Source organism: Delphinapterus leucas, chromosome 2 (assembly GCF_059928025.1).
Source record: "Delphinapterus leucas isolate spDelLeu-1000000601 "Yukka" chromosome 2, BTC_Dleu_Yukka2, whole genome shotgun sequence".
Lineage (NCBI taxonomy): Eukaryota > Metazoa > Chordata > Mammalia > Artiodactyla > Monodontidae > Delphinapterus > Delphinapterus leucas.
The window spans coordinates 40,277,510-40,293,691 of record NC_143130.1 but is presented as its reverse complement, the minus strand read 5'-3'; the positions used below and the strand labels follow the sequence as shown (position 1 = coordinate 40,293,691).

Here is a 16,182-nt window from a genome sequence, read left to right as displayed (position 1 = left end):
GATCTAGGTAAAATAAATTATGGTATGAAAATTCATTAAATTATGTAGCCATTAAAAGGACTAAAAATAATGACTATGTAGCAATATGTAAAATGTTTTAAAAATAATGTTAAAAGAAAAGCAGACTGAAAAATTATAGCTACATGTTGATTATGGCAATGTAAAAATCATATACACATGTAGAGAAGAAACAAAACAATGTGGCTAGGGAATGGGGGAGGAACAAATTAGGAGTACAGACACAAAATAGATAAGGAATAAGGATTTACTGTATAGCACAGAGCATTATACTCAATGTCTTGTAACAACCTATAATGGAATATAATTGAAAACAAAACAAAACTGAATCACTATGCTGTATACCTGAAACTAACAATATTGTAAATCAACTATACTTCAATTAAAAAAAAATTAAAAAACTTAATGTGGATACAGAAAATGTTCGGTTTGTTGGACTGTAAGACTACCAGTAAGTATCCTGTTAATGTGGTTACAATGTTATCTGTGCAATACACACTTTTTTAATAAACAAAGAAAAAAGCCAGGCAGTCAACAGGGAATGGTATGGCCCACGAAATAACCCTACACTGGATCTTAGTCCATTTGCCGTTAATTATCACCCCAGACAATCCCCTGCTCCTCCTTAGGCCTCAACTGCTGCTCCTGTTAAAAGAGAATGCTGATGAATGCTATATGAACTCTTGCTCAGTTTTTTTCCTACAATTCTGTCTCAATTTCTACTGGGAGATGAAAGAGGGGAGCTCTTACAGTTTTTCTGTTTTGTTGTCTAACAGCAATCATGCTTCAACCTTTCCCACCTCCTTTAACTTCTCAACCCACCTGTTAAAACAAAAACCTAGAGAAAACTAGGTTATGCAGGCAAACACCTCCTTCCTGCCTTCAGGTGATATACTAGAGGGATTTGTTTCTCATCAAAATATGGTTAACAGCAGAGTATATACCAGACCACTCAACTGAACTGTGATTTAGACTGGGGTGAGGATGGAGGTAACAAAGACTATTAGTATTTTCAGCTATTAATGAACTATAATGAATTATGTGGACTCTATTTTTCCCATAATACTACCACTTAACCACAATCATGTCACTAGTTTACCAAAATTCAGTGAATGACAAATACAATGGTCAATTCTATTTGGATTTTAAAAAAAAAAAAGACGAAGAAGAACACATTACATACTAAGTCACTTCACAAATAAGGTGTTAGTTTTGGGTCATTTCAGGTACATGAGATTGGAAATACAGTATCTTTAGGACTATATTCCACATGCCAAGATCAATTACATAAAACTGTTTAGAGGTCCCATGTAATGAATCATAATGGAACTTTACAGCTTTAGAATACCAACAATTAAATAAAATGTAAATAAATAGGGACTTTTTGATGCTTTCATTTGGATACAAAATAAATTGTGCAGAAGCATGAAATTAATCAATTTTGAGATGATACTACATAACTAAAATTATTTCAGCTACCCAAGAATCAATGTTTATTAATTAATAAACTATTTTACCTAGAGCATTTTAAAGAGGATGAAGAGGTTGAAGTCATTCCTTCTTCTGGAGAAGGTGGAACAAAATCTATGTCATAATCATCTTCATCAAGCTCAACACATGAAGATTTCTCAATTGAATGTAATTCCACTTCCAAGTTTTTCTTCTTTTCACAATTATCTAAAGTACAAAAAAACAGCTGATAAACATAGGTTATTTTAATATTAATGAGACAGAAAGAACAGGGTGTGAGCACTTGTGAGTGCTCTGAGCAAGTCATAAGCGCTAACACCACTCTGTGCGATATGAGTTCTCTCCTCTCACACGTTAGTGTTGCCTTGTTTTTTCATAAACGATGATTGAGTCAACTGGATTAAGTCCAATGAGCGCTGGATTGAGGCTGACGATTTGCTTAAGGATTTTCATGACTGTCTCCGGTTAAATTATGAAACCATCCTTATTATCAGTACTTTCGTTTCTCTATTTTTCATTCACACTTAAATAAGAGTGAAGTACAAGTAAGCCTGACAATTGTACAAACACTTGTTTATACAGATAAACAATCTCTACTTTACCACAAAGGTGTCTTAGTTATTTAAGTCTCCCAGAGTGTCTCTCTCTTGACTATGTGGGAAAACACTGCCAAACTGTTGCTCTCTAACCTTTTACCAAATTTTCTCTTCATAAAGAGCAACATGTTTGATTAGACTATAGTTTTGCTTATTATCAATCACTTTTCAGTCCTCTCTCACCCTATAGTAACCTTGATGGGATTCAGGTGTTTAAAAATATTAGTCTCATATTTACAACTGTTTCATAACGTGGGTACCTCCACATATGGCTAATGTCAGCTATTAAGTTCTAGACATCTAATAACTATGAGACCTAAACAGAAAACAATTTGCATGTAATTTAAAATACTTTAATAGCATGATTAGATCATATCATACATCAATATTAGGTGGTACAAACCATAAAAGAATTATAACACAAAGGCTTAGTTTCACATCCCATTTCTACTACCAACCAGCCAGTAGACCATTAAGAAGCCATTTTAACTTCTATGGACCTTCTTTTCTTTTCTTTTTATTGAAGTATAGTTGATTTACAATATTGTGTTAGTTTCAGGTATACAGCAAAGTGATTCAGTTTTTTTTGCAGATTATATTCCATTATAGGATATTACTAGATATTGGGTATAATTCCCTGTGCTATACAATAAATCCTTGTTGCTTATCTATTTTACATACAGTAGTTTGTATCTGTTAATCCCATATTCCTAATTTGTCCCTCCCCCTTCCCTCTCCCCTTTGGTAACCATAAGTTTGTTTTCTATGTCTGCAAGTCTGTTTCTGTTTTGTATATAGATTCATTTTTATTATTTTTTAGATTCCACCATGTGATATCATATAGTAGTTTTCTTTCTTTGACTTATTTCACTAAGCGTTATATTCTCTACATATTTCTTTTTTAAAAAATTATTAATTAATTAAATTTATTTATTTGGCTGCATTGGGTCTTTGTTGTTGCACACGGGCTTTCTCTAGTTGTGGCGAGAGGGGGCTACTCTTCATTGCAGTGCGCGGGCTTCTCACTGTGGTGGCTTCTCTTGTTACGGAGCATGGGCTCTAGGTGCGCAGGCTTCAGTAGTTGTGGCTCATGGGCTCTACAGTGCCGGCTCAGTAATTGGGGCTCATGGGCTTAGTTGCTCCGTGGCATGTGAGATCTTCCTGGACGAGGGCTCGAACCTGTGTCCCCTGCACTGGCAGGCAGATTCTTAAACACTGCACCACCAGAGAAGTCCCTCTACATACTTCTTCATATATAAAATCACGGAGCTATCCTTGTTGTTTATATAAATAGCAGAATAAAATCTTTCATTTCCTTAGTATGCCCTGCCTCAAGAACGTGGCCAACAGATGGTGCTTAGGATGTATAAGCACCTCTGTACATCCTAAGGACAAAAGCTAAATCATATTTGCTGCTGTTACCAATGCCTAGCTTTGAATAAACTAATACAACCTTTTGAAATGAAATAAAACAATAATTTTTACCTCTTTCCTCTCCCAAATGAGTTTTTAAAGGATGATTTTCCTGAGTATCTTCATTTATAAGCTCTTCGGAATTGGGGTCATCATCAATGCAAATCACATCACTATTTAACCATTCTGAGTCATCCTTCTGTTTCTTAGTCAAAAATGCCTGCTTGCTCTCAGAGGAGGAAGGAGTCAAATTAGTCTTTACTGTATTTGTTTTATCAAGGTGTGCTTTTAGAAAGTTCCTCTTACACTTTTTTGATTTCTGAGCAGTGCTTACTCTTATGAAGTGGTTTTGGCGTGGTGTCACAAATGCTTTTGAATCTCCAGAAGTATCAAAGTCATCCATATCATCCCAATCATTGAAGGTAATAAGAGAATCTGATGAAGAACTAAATTCTAATTTCTTGAAAGTAGCATCGCGGGATTCCTTTACAAGCAGTGTGTTCTGGGTAGTGCATAAAACTTCCTGAGGAACCTGTGACAAATTTGGCAATAATGGTTTTGAACCAACTCTCTTAGTTTGCTGTCCAGCTGGAGTATTTTTAAAGTCATTGATCTTTGTCTGCTGATTTGTGGTGTGGGGAAAAGGTTCACTGAAGGAAAAGGCTCCAGTAATATTAACATCTTTATCATTCAACACAGGAGCTTTTGCTACTGACACACTAGTTACAGACACATCGTTGGCTGAAGATACTTTCTTTTTAAAAGTGAAACCTCTGAAAAATAATCGAAAAACTGAATTAGATGGATTAATTTCAACAAACCCAGCAAGTACACAAAACCCAGCAAGTATACAAACCCAGCAAGTATACATAACAAAACCCTAATTTATATAACAACTTACTTCCTTGTATCACAAATGAGCGAGCGAAGAATCTATCTCCCTCTCTGATTTTAAAATGTGTAAGGTAACTTAAATTATGCTTTGTATGCTCTGATTCTTCCTATTCAGAAGCTAATTATTCAGCTTTGAGAGTATCTGGACCATTCCTACTACTTTGTTTCTCAGGCTCATAGTTCTTAATTAATAGCCTCTCCAGAGGGAGGGGACGGAGTAAGCGAAAAAACGTGGCTACTTGTCTCTACTCTGATAAAAGTTTTATGGGGAAGAGTCAAAAACTGCCAGCTATGCTGAAATCTGAAAGACAAGTGAAAGAGGCAAGAGTCCCGGACATCGGATGGATTTAGTGACATGAAGGTCAATGGTGACTTTGAAGTCAAGCACACAGAATGGTGTCTATAATCTGGTAAGGGCACAATAAAGATTATAAAATGTTAGGTACTGTTAGAAGGAGTTTGGAATATAGCTTGGAGGAAAGAACAGAACTGGAGAGCTATAGTTTCCTTAGAAACGGTTTTTGAAAAGAATATAAAATTATATTAAAATATTAAAAACACCGATCTGCCCAAATTTACAAGATTTGTATTCATTCATTCAATGAATATTTACTGAACAAAAACCATGTGCTAGAAACCATGCAAAGGTGCTGAACAATACATTACCTAGCGTTGCTAAAACATGCTCTACCATTAATTTGCAAAGTAGGAAAATCACTGACCCTCTCAGCTTCATTTCATCATCTCTACAATGAAAGAGTTGAAAGAGATGGTATTTCACTTGTGTGTTAGTGCCTGGATGGAAGCAAACCAACCAAAATACTTACGAAGATTTTGGTTTTGAAGGACTTAATTTATTATTAAGTTTTCTGGCTGAATGACGTTCCAGTTGCTCCTGTAGATTATTTTGAGGAACAGCAGCCATGATCCTAAAAAGTGAGGGAAAAAAATATCAGTGGAGTTACGTACTTTGCATTAATCACACTATTTATTGGGGGGTAGAGCACTGTTCCAACTGTGTCCAGAGTAATGACGGTTTTTTTTGGGTTTTTTTGGTCAAAAAACTGTTTTGACATTTACAACCGGTAACATTTGAAATATATAATCTTTAACTAACTGAAGTCTCACTTAAATAGCAAATGACCTGGTTTTCCCCCAATGCTAAAATAAGCACAAAAGACATTAGGGAAGGGCTTATTAGGAAAAGGCTTGCAGAAAAATGGGACCTGGCCTAGGCTTGAAGCATAAACAGAAGCCAAATGGGGAGTGAGGTGGGAGAAAATGATCAAAGCACACTGAAAACCCAAAGAACAAAGGAATAACTGAATTCTCTGCCTAAGGGGAAAATCGGGAAAAGAAGGAAGAGCACCACCAATGACAGCCATGGTTTACCAGCAAGATACTGTGCTTCATAATTACCTAGTTTCAACCTGAAAGAACACTTTTACCAAGCATATTTACACCTCTTGTGTAACAAATTGTGACACTGCTGAGCTACTGCCTGGGATAATGTGTAGCTTAAGCCACCTTAAAATTACTGGGGCCAAAGGAAGATGGGATAGCAGAATATACGGCTAGTAAACAATGCTCATTCATTTGAGCTGAGAGTTATAACCCTCTTTCCCATTCTATGTTTACCAGAGATCTCCTTTTATTTTACGCCATATATCTTAGAAGGAAGGATTAACAATACTAAATGATATTCATGGAAATATGAAGTTTTACATATATCATACTCCACTAGCTAATAATTAAAATAATCTATGTTTAACAACTGCTTTACTTTGGATAACAGTGAAAAAAGAAAAACTTGGTAGAAAGTTCAACTGGGAAATCTCCATGTGTTGAGCTTCATGAAGATGATTATGATATAGATTTTGTTCCACCTTCTCCAGAAGAAGGAATGATTTCTGCCTCTTCTTCCTCTTTAAAATGCTTTAGGTGAAACAGCTAATTAATAAACACTGAATAGTTCACACTGATATGTGAATTATATCTTAATAAAGTTGTTACCAACCCACCACCCACTTTCAACGTTTATCAACTCATCAACTATTATCAGCTCATCCAATACTGTTTCATCTGTACACACATCCTAAGGTCCTCACTTCACCATTCTGGAAGTCAACCTCCCAAAATAGTGATATTTTAATTCTGTCATTCCTTCTTCATTCATTAGCTGGAATAGTTCTATCAAGAGAAATGTTCTCTGATCTATTATTTTGTTACCCAGTGGTACAGCTGACATAGAAAAGACAGGATAAATGTTGGATTCTTTTCCTTTATTTATTAGTTTTCAAAATAATGAGTTAATTCTCTAGCAGCCTCTAATGGTTGTGAATCTTTTTCTCAGCATCATTATAAACTCATGAATTAACCATTAGGTATGTTTTAATCCAATATAATTATCATCCTTATCGATTCTGAAACTGTTTCACGTTTGCCCAGTGGGAGCCTTTCCAGGTTGACTCTTCAGTACTTTTGACATAAACTTAGTAGGTTTTGAGAGCTTCCTTACTAACTGGAATGAAAAGACACCCCAGATTTATCTTGTGCATTTTTTTGCCCCAGACTTAGAATCAGCCATTTCCCCAAGGAGCTCTGATTTTTATTTTTAGTGGTGAATATTTTAAGACCACAGTCCCTGCACATCCAAAGGCACCTCTCCATTTTACATCCAGTTTAAAAGCACTGGCCTTTCACTGAAGTATGCTCTCTCCAAGGTCCTGTCCAATATGGAAGTTTTTCACAGAATAAATGATAAAGAGTGAAGTCACACTACTGCCCTCTCAAAATTTCAACCTCAAACGATTAGATGGCTGACACGGAGGCAGAGGCACACAGTCCTTCAGGCTTAAGACAAAGCAGGACAAAATGGTCCATGGCATCATTACTTAACCTTTCCCCACATTCCTTCTAAGTTTGTATTGTTCCTGTCTCAACTTTCTACAATTTTTCATACCTTATTTATTTTTATATCAAAACTGGCCATGGTATTCTTTTTTTTTTTTTAGAAAGAGGGTTTATTTATTTATTGGCTGTGCCATGTGGCATGCAGGATCTTGGTTCCCTGACCAGGGATTGAACCCGTGCCCCCCTGAAGTGAAAGCACTGCGTGCTAACCACTGGACCACCAGGGGATTCCCCTAGCCATGGTATTCTAATAGAGTTTTCCAATATTATTCCACAGTACGACTTGATATGCATATTTAGTCATCTCAATAGTACATGTGTTTGATTCGTAACTGTAGTGACATATTATGGATTCATAGCTGGCATGTAGTCAACCTTAACCCTGGGGCACCCTTCCCTATTTTCAAGCTACACTGCTCTTTGGTTATTCCCACAGGGTAGCATCCTCTAGTCAGTCATATTCTGAAGCATGGTAGCAAGTACACAATTTTCCTTGTCAACAGCCTTCAGCAGTAATGCTTTTAAGGAGTTAGTGAGTACTGAGAAGCAAAAAATATCAATAAAATTGTTTGACACGCAAAAAAATTGTTCATCAACAGCAAAGATCAGTGATACAAGATTAAAAGAAGAAAATAAATGGAAAATAAATAGAGACTAGTGCAAAGTTTCACAATACTAAAGGGGATGAACAATGAGAGCCCAGAAACGGATAAGGCTTCTGAATTAGACTCACCACAAAAGTCACAAGTATAATTTGGAAAATGATTAAAAATTTCTCTCATGTACATGAAGGAAGTTATCATGGCATTGTAAAACAATATAAATAAGTAAAAAGCTGACTGAACAGTGCAAAAAAAATTATTGAATGAAACAAGTAAACTAGAAAACCATATCCATACATAGAAAGAATAAATAAATCAATGAAAAAAAAGGTATGAGAGAATGACAACAAACCAGGGCTGGAATATAAAAAATATATCCAGCGAATGAGACTTCTTGAAGTAGTAAAAGAAACCACTCACAAATAATAAATGATTAAAGGAGTCCTATCTCAACAGTATCTTGAACAAATAAAAATAATTCAGGCCAGAAATTGAGAGGACCTTTATTGAACTAGATAAGACTAAGACATAGTCTCCTGAAATTAAACTAAAGGGCAACATTCTTTTAAAACCCTACAAGTGGCTAAGCAAGAAACATCACATTTACAGTAACAAACAGAATTACTTCTAACTACTTCTCTGATCTTAAGTGTATGTCTCAATATAGTTTTACTTATGTATATAACTGCATGAACAACATTCAAATAGAGATACAGAACATTTTTAGCATATCAGTATGCTTTCTTGTGCCTTTTCCCAGTTAATACACCCCAGATATAACCATTAACTGACTTATTCACCATAGGTTAGTTTTGCCTATTCCTGAACTTATATGGATATATGGAATCACACAGTATGTATTATCAATGCATATTTGAAATGGCATCTGTTAAACTCAAAACATTTCTAACAGATATATTAAAACATAAAATTAGAAGTACTTAAAATCAAGACCCAATACAATATCTTATATTTTACAACAGGGATGAATCCATTAAAAATAGGGGCTAAAATGAGACTGTTCTCTTATTTTCACTCTCATGTTAGACATTCTTACCAAGGCAAAGATATTCAAAAAGGGAACTACTAGAAAAGAAGAGATGAGGATATCATACATGTAGACAATTCGATTATATACCAACACAATTCAAAGAAAATCAGTCGTAACAATAGATAATTAAAACTTCAGTAAAGTGGGTAAATAAAAGGTAAATATAAACCCACAAAAGTCAAATGCATTCTCATGTAGTAGTAATAACGAGCTAGAAAATATAATTTTTAAAAAGCATTCAATTAACAATAGCAACGAAAAACATTAAACTACCAATTAACCTAACAAAAGACATACATCTTCATGATATAAAGAAAATGACCAAATATTACTAGGATAAATAAAGATTTGGATAGAGAAATATTTCATGTTCTTAAATGAAAGGTTTAAATATCACAAAGGTAACAGTTTTTCATAAATTAATTTGTGAGTTCAACAAAATTCCAATTAAAACACCACAAGAATATTTCACAAAACTCAAGAAAAACACTTCTAAAATTCATTTGACAAAAGCATGAAACAAGAATACTAAATAACAATGGGTGGGAACTAGCATTAGAAATATTATAATCATATTAAATGTAACTAATTTAAATGGCATGGTACTCAGCTATTTTTTTTTAAACATTTATTTATTTATTTGGTTGCACTGGGTCTCAGTTGCAGCAGGCAGGCTCCTTAGTTGTGGCTCACGGGCTCCTTAGTTGCGGCATGCAGGTTCCTTAGTTGTGGCATGCAAACTCTTAGTTGCAGCATGCATGTGGGATCTAGTTTCTGGACCAGGGATCAAACCCAGCCCCCTGCATTGGGAGCATGGAGTCTTAACTGCTGCGCCACCAGGGAAGTCCCCAAATGGCATGGTACTCATCTTTGAAAAAGAAAATCCTAGGGCTTCCCTGGTGGCACAGTGGTTAGAAATCCGCCTGTCAATGCAGGGGACACGGGTTCGACCCCTGGTCCAGGAAGATCCCACATGCCGCGGAGCAACTAAGCCCGTGCGCCACAACTACTGAGACTGTGCTCTAAAGCCTGCGAGCCACAACTACTGAGCCCACGTGCCACAACTACTGAAGCCCGTGCAACTAGAGCCCGTGCTCCACAACAAGAGAAGCCACTGCAATGAAAAGCCTGCACACCGCAATGAAGAGTAGCACCCGCTCGCCGCAACCAGAGAAAGCCCGTGCTCAGCAACGAAGACCCAACGTAGAAAGAGAGAGAGTGAGAGAGAGACAGAGAAAATCCTAGTCTCCAAAATACAGTGTTTAATGTTTAATGAGAGAAACATAACAAAATAGGGTAATCAATATTTAACAAATGTTATTGGCATAATCAGTATGCAATATATTCTACATCAGGAGTTGGCAAAACTATGATTCACAGGCCTGTTTGTTCACATACTGCCTAAGGCTACTTTAGCACCGTAGTTGGGAAGTTACGACAGAGAATGGTCTACAAAGCCTAAAATATTTACTATCTGGTCCTTTACTGAAAAGGCTTATTGACAATTATTCTAGATTATTGCTGGATAAAATAAGAAATTATTAAATACAGGGTGAGGGTGAGGGATAGATTGGGAGTTTGAGCTGTGTACACACAGCTATATTTAAAATAGATAACCAGGGACTTCCCTGGTGGTACAGTGGTTAAGAATCCGCCTGCCAATGCAGGTGACATGGGTTTGATCCCTGGTCTGGGAAGATCCCACATGCCACGGAGCAACTAAGCCCGTGTGCCACAACTACTGAGCCTGCGCTCTAGAGCCCACGAGCCACAACTACTGAAGCCCACGCGCCTAGAGCCTGTGCTCCACAACAAGCGAAGCCACCACAATGAGAAGCCCATGCACCGCAACAAAGAGTAGCCCCCACTCACCACAACCAGAGAAAGCCCACGTGCAGCAACGAAGATCCAATGCAGTCATAAATAAATAGATAGATAACCAACAAGGGCCTACACTACAGCACAGGGAACTCTGCTCAATACTCTGTAATAACCTAAATGGGAAAAGAAGTTGAAAAAGAATAGATACATGTTTATATAGAACTGAATCACTTTGCTGTACACCTGAAACTAACACAACATCGTTAATCTACTATACTCCAATACAAAATAAGAATTAGGGCTTCCCTGGAGGCGCAGTGGTTGACAGTCCACCTGTCGATGCAGGGGACACGGGTTTGTGCCCTGGTCCGGGAAGATCCCACATGCCGCAGAGCCGCTAGGCCCGTGAGCCATGGCCGCTGAGCCTGTGCGTCCGGAGCCTGTGCTCCGCAACGGGAGAGGCCACAACAGTGAGAGGCCCGCGTACCGCAAAACAAACAAACAAATAAAATAAGAATTAAAAATAGAAAGCAAAAAAAAAAAAAGAAATTATTAAATACAGTAAATCTCTGACAAGAAGTTAAAATGATCAGGCCAAAAATGGGAACCCAGAGAGGTAAGGAGAGCATTGACAGTTGTTTTCGTCCTGTCTAATCCTGAGAATCTGAACATCAGTTTTGCTAGCCTTGGAGGAAAAAGATGGACAGAATCAAAGTTAGGGAACAACCATGGTGGGAAATGTTCCCCTATAAAACCAGCACCCCAAAGGGCTATACCATCTGGGCAAAGGTAAACCAAAATTAAACCTCACTTCTATCCCCAGGTATCTATAAGTAAAGTTATCAATTGCTGAGGGACTGAGTGGGAGAGACTCTGAAACCACAAACCTGAGAATCTTCTGAACCCAATTTTTTTTTTTTTTTTTTTTTTTGCTGTACGAGGACCTCTAACTGTTGTGGCCTCTCCCGTTGCGGAGCACAGGCTCTAGACGCGCAGGCTCAGCGGCCATGGCTCACGCGCCCAGCTGCTCTGCAGCATGTGGGATCTTCCCGGACCAGGGCACAAACCCATGTCCCCTGCATTGGCAGGCGGACTCTCAACCACTGTGCCACCAGGGAAGCCCCTGAACCCAATTTTTATCACCCACATATTTTTTAAAAAATCCAAGTCATGAATTTAGATTAAAGTGATCCTGACTCCAAGGCATCTTCCAAATGCAAATGCAAAAATGTCTCTGGAGGACTATGCCTTTATCTTAGGCCTTAAATAGTTCCCACAACAAGACAATATATAGCAAATACAGACAAAAATTGTCAACCACACAAGTAAACAAGGCACCAGGAATGAGAACTAGTTGTAACAGAAATAGTCAAACAGTATCAGACATAGCAGTATAAAGCAATTAAACTTATGTTTACAAAAATAAAAGACAAGCTTGAAAATATCTACAGTAAACAGAAAACTATAAAGTTGACCTTGCCAGTAGAACTTTTAGGAATGAAAGATACAATAACCAAGATTCAGAATTCAACAGATAGATTTACCAGTAGACTACACACAGCTAAAGAGATCATTAGTAAAGTGGGGGGAAAACCAGAAGAAAGTATCCAGGATCTGGCTCCATGGATTTCTCACATTCTTACATGGTCCAAGCCTTCTGAGCAAAGGACATGTGAAGTAGCAGATGGTCTTGGCTGCTGTATTCCTCTGGTGAGATTTGGAGTCACACTTCCCCCAGAGACATCTCACAGTAGTAAAGATAAAGCCCTTTCTTTTCTCTCCCTGGAGACATTTCCCTACATTCAGGATAATAATCCTCAAGGCTCCTTCCCCTCTCACCCAGGGGAGATTTGCCTACATTCTAAGGTAAAAAGCGATCTCTCTGGAAGGGAGTTTGTGCAGATGTGCCAGAAACCCTCAAGTGCTCAGAGTCTCTGAATTTTGGGGTTTCTTTCCTGTGATGCACTCAACTGTATACACAGGTATCATCTAGCCCTTATCACATCACCCTGTGGGAATTAGGGTGTAGGGAATGGATGCAAGGTATTGCTGCAATAAACCATCTGTATCTCTGACCCAGGAGTCTTGTGTCTCGTCAGTACACGTGTAAACATTTATGTGCATGTCTGTGTGTGTGCACGCGCACACATAAATAACTGTTAGAGGCTGACTTGTTAGCTTAAAAGTAGGGTAAATTTTAAGATTCCCACAGTTTCTGACTTAATAGATGCATACACGGAAAACTAAAGAAAGAGATGGAAAATACGAGAAGTTAAAAGACATGGGAGATAGAGTAAGAAAGTCTAACATAAATCTAGCTAGAAATCTAGTTCCAGAAAAAGAGGAGAAACTGGGGCAGAATATTTTAAAAGATAATAGCTGGGATATTTCCAAAATGAAAGACACAAATCCTCAGATTCAAGAAAGCAAACAGCGATTTCCCTGGTGGTGCAGTGGTTAAGAATCCACCTGCCAATGCAAGGGACATAGGTTTGAGCCCTGGTCCGGGAAGATCCCACATGTCGCGGAACAACTAAGCCCATGCACCACAACTTCACTCGCTGCAACTAGAGAAAGCCCGCACGCAGCAAAAAAGACTCAACACAGCCAAAAATTAATTAATTAATTAATTATTTTTAAAAAAGAAAGAAAGCAGACAAATTCTGAACAGGACAGAGAAAAATAAATCCACACCAAAATACATCATTGTGCAAAACTTGGGGTTCTTTTTGGTTGTAACAAGCAGCTTGTTGGATCTTAGTTCCTCAACCAGGGATTGAACCTGGGCCCTGGCACTGAAAGCACTAAGTCCTGGGACGTCCCTGGTGGTCCAGTGGTTAAAACTCCATGCTTCCAATGCAGGGGGGTGCGGGTTCGATCCCTGGTTGAAGAACTAAGACTCCACATGCCATGAAGCACAGCCAAAAAAAAAAAAGAAAGTAAGCATCGAGTCCTAACCACTGGACTTCCAAGGAATTCCCCTCATTGTGCAATATTTGGACAGATAACTGATTTCTCTTCAGCAAAATTGGAAATCATAAGACAGTGGAATATAACACAACATTGTAAATGACCTATACTTCAATTAAAAAAAAAAAAAAGACAACGACGACAGTGGAATATCTTCAGTCTGCTGAGTAACCTAGAACTTTTCTCCCAGCAAAAATATCCTTCAACAATTGAGACTGAATTGCATAAGGGTGAATTTTATGGTATATAAATTATATCCCAATAAACCTTTTATTTTTAAAACTGGCTATAACAAAAGCAACAAAGTGTTGGTGAGGATGTGGAGAAATTGGAACCCTTATCCATTGCTGCTGGGAATGTAAAATGGTGCAGCTGCTTTGGAAATCAGTCTGGCAGTTCCTCAAAAAGTTAAACACAGAGTTACCATATGATCCAGCGATTCTACTCCTAGATATATACTCAAAAAAACTGAAAACAGGGCTTCCCTGGTGGCGCAGTGGTTGAGAGTCCGCCTGCCGATGCAGGGGACATGGGTTCGTGCCCCGGTCTGGGAAGATCCCACAAGCCGCGGAGCGGCTGCGCCCATGAGCCATGGCCGCTGAGCGTGCGCGTCCGCAGCCTGTGCCCCGCAATTGGAGAGGCCGCAACAGTGAGAGGCCCGCGTACCACAAAAACAAAAAACAAAAAACTGAAAACAGGTATTCTAACAAATACTTGTATCTGAATGTTCACAGGGGCATTATTCATAATAGCCAAAAACTAGAAACAACCCAAAGTCCATCAACTGATGAATGAATGGATAAAGGAAATGTGTATATCCATATGGAATATTATTTGATCATACAAAGGAATGACCAAAGCATACTGATAAGTGCTACAATAATGATGAACCTTGAAATATTATGGTAAGAGAAAAAAGCCAGAGCTTCCCTGGTGGCGCAGTAGTTGAGAGTCCACTTGCCGATGCAGGGGACATGGGTTCGTGCCCCGGTCTGGGAAGATCCCGCATGCTGCGGAGTGGCTGGGCCCGTGAGCCATGGTCGCTGAGCCTGCGCGTCCGGAGCCTGTGCTCCGCAACGGGAGAGGCCACAGCAGCGAGAGGCCCGCGTACCGCAAAAAAAAAAAGCCAGTCATAAGGAACCACATATAGTATGATCCCATTTATATGACATGTCCAGAATGAGCAAACCTGTAGAGAGTAATTACTGACTGCCGGCCGGGGGTGGTTGCTGGTTAGATTGGGGGTTAATGGCTAGGGGTGTGGGGTTTCTCTTCAGGCTGACAAAGCTGTTCTAAAACTGAGTGTGACAACTGCTGCACAAGCTTATGAATATACTAAAAGCCTCTGAATTATACACCTAAAATGGGTGAATTTTATGGTGTGTGAGTTATATCTCAAAAGAGTTGTTATTAAAAAAATCAAGGCAAAATAAAGACATTTTCAGATCATCAAAAACCAATAGTTTGTCACCAGCAGACTCTCATTAGATGAAATTCTAAAGGATGTACTTTGAGGTAGTAAAAAAGTGAGCCTGGGTGGAAGTTTTCAGATGATAGCTGGACTGAAGGACAAAGAAAGAGGTAAATATTAGGTTAAATTTATGCAAACCTTGCCTGTGCAAAACAACAACAATGATGTCCTCTGGAGTTAAAAAAAAATAGTTAAAATACCCAACAATAATGACCCATAAGTGAGGAGGGAGGTAAAGAGAGTGAATGTGTTCCAAGGCCTTTGTATTGCCTGGGAGTGTAAGGTGTTGATAAGCTTTAGACTTGGAGAGGATAAATATGCATGTTGTACTTTCTAGAGTAACTACTAAAGAACAAAAACAGAGCATGTAACTTAAAATCTACAAGGGGAAATGATTTTTTTAAAAAACACTTCACCTGTAAGAAAGCTACATAAAAGGGGAAGAAAGGAAAAATATAATACAAAGAAAAAAATAAGGTAGTAGATTTTAATCCAAAAATTTATGAATTATAATAAATGTAAACAGACTAATTGCCTTGATTAAAAGATTACAATCGGAATTTTTAAAATGATATCTAACTACTGTATTTGCTGTTTATTAGAGACACATCTAAAACGCTAGGTGTATAGCAAGGTTAAAAGTAAGAAGATGGAAAAAATATACATGAAGTAAAACTGATAGAATGACAAGAAGAAACAGAAAAAAGATTGTAATTATAGTATAAAACTAGCTCTCTCGGTAATCGATAGGACAAGTAACTAAACAATCAGTAACAACCCAGAGATTTGAATAACACAAATTTGACAACAGCAAAATGTACACATTCTTTTCAAGAACAGACATTTACAAAAGCTGACCATGTACTGGGTCACAAGGCATGTCTCAACAAACTTCAAAGGACTGACATCATAATGGCATGTTTCCAACCAAACGTAAATTAGCTAGAAATCAATAATAAAAAA

At 37.9% G+C, this 16,182-nt stretch overlaps 1 protein-coding gene across 11 annotated transcripts in view; it reads right to left on the bottom strand.

Moving 5' to 3' along the window:
• BLM (BLM RecQ like helicase) overlaps positions 1–16,182 on the bottom strand; it is a 112,352-nt gene that overhangs the window by 83,349 nt on the left and 12,821 nt on the right. For all 11 annotated transcript variants that reach the window (XM_089906768.1, XM_089906770.1, XM_022564004.3 and 8 more), the window contains exons 2-4: positions 5,219–5,320; positions 3,570–4,270; positions 1,536–1,695 (exon numbers count right to left, since the gene is read on the bottom strand). In XM_089906768.1, coding sequence (XP_089762894.1) covers positions 1,536–1,695; positions 3,570–4,270; positions 5,219–5,316 — 959 coding nt within the window. In that variant the 5' untranslated portion in view covers positions 5,317–5,320. The remainder of the gene's footprint in view (positions 1–1,535; positions 1,696–3,569; positions 4,271–5,218; positions 5,321–16,182) is intronic.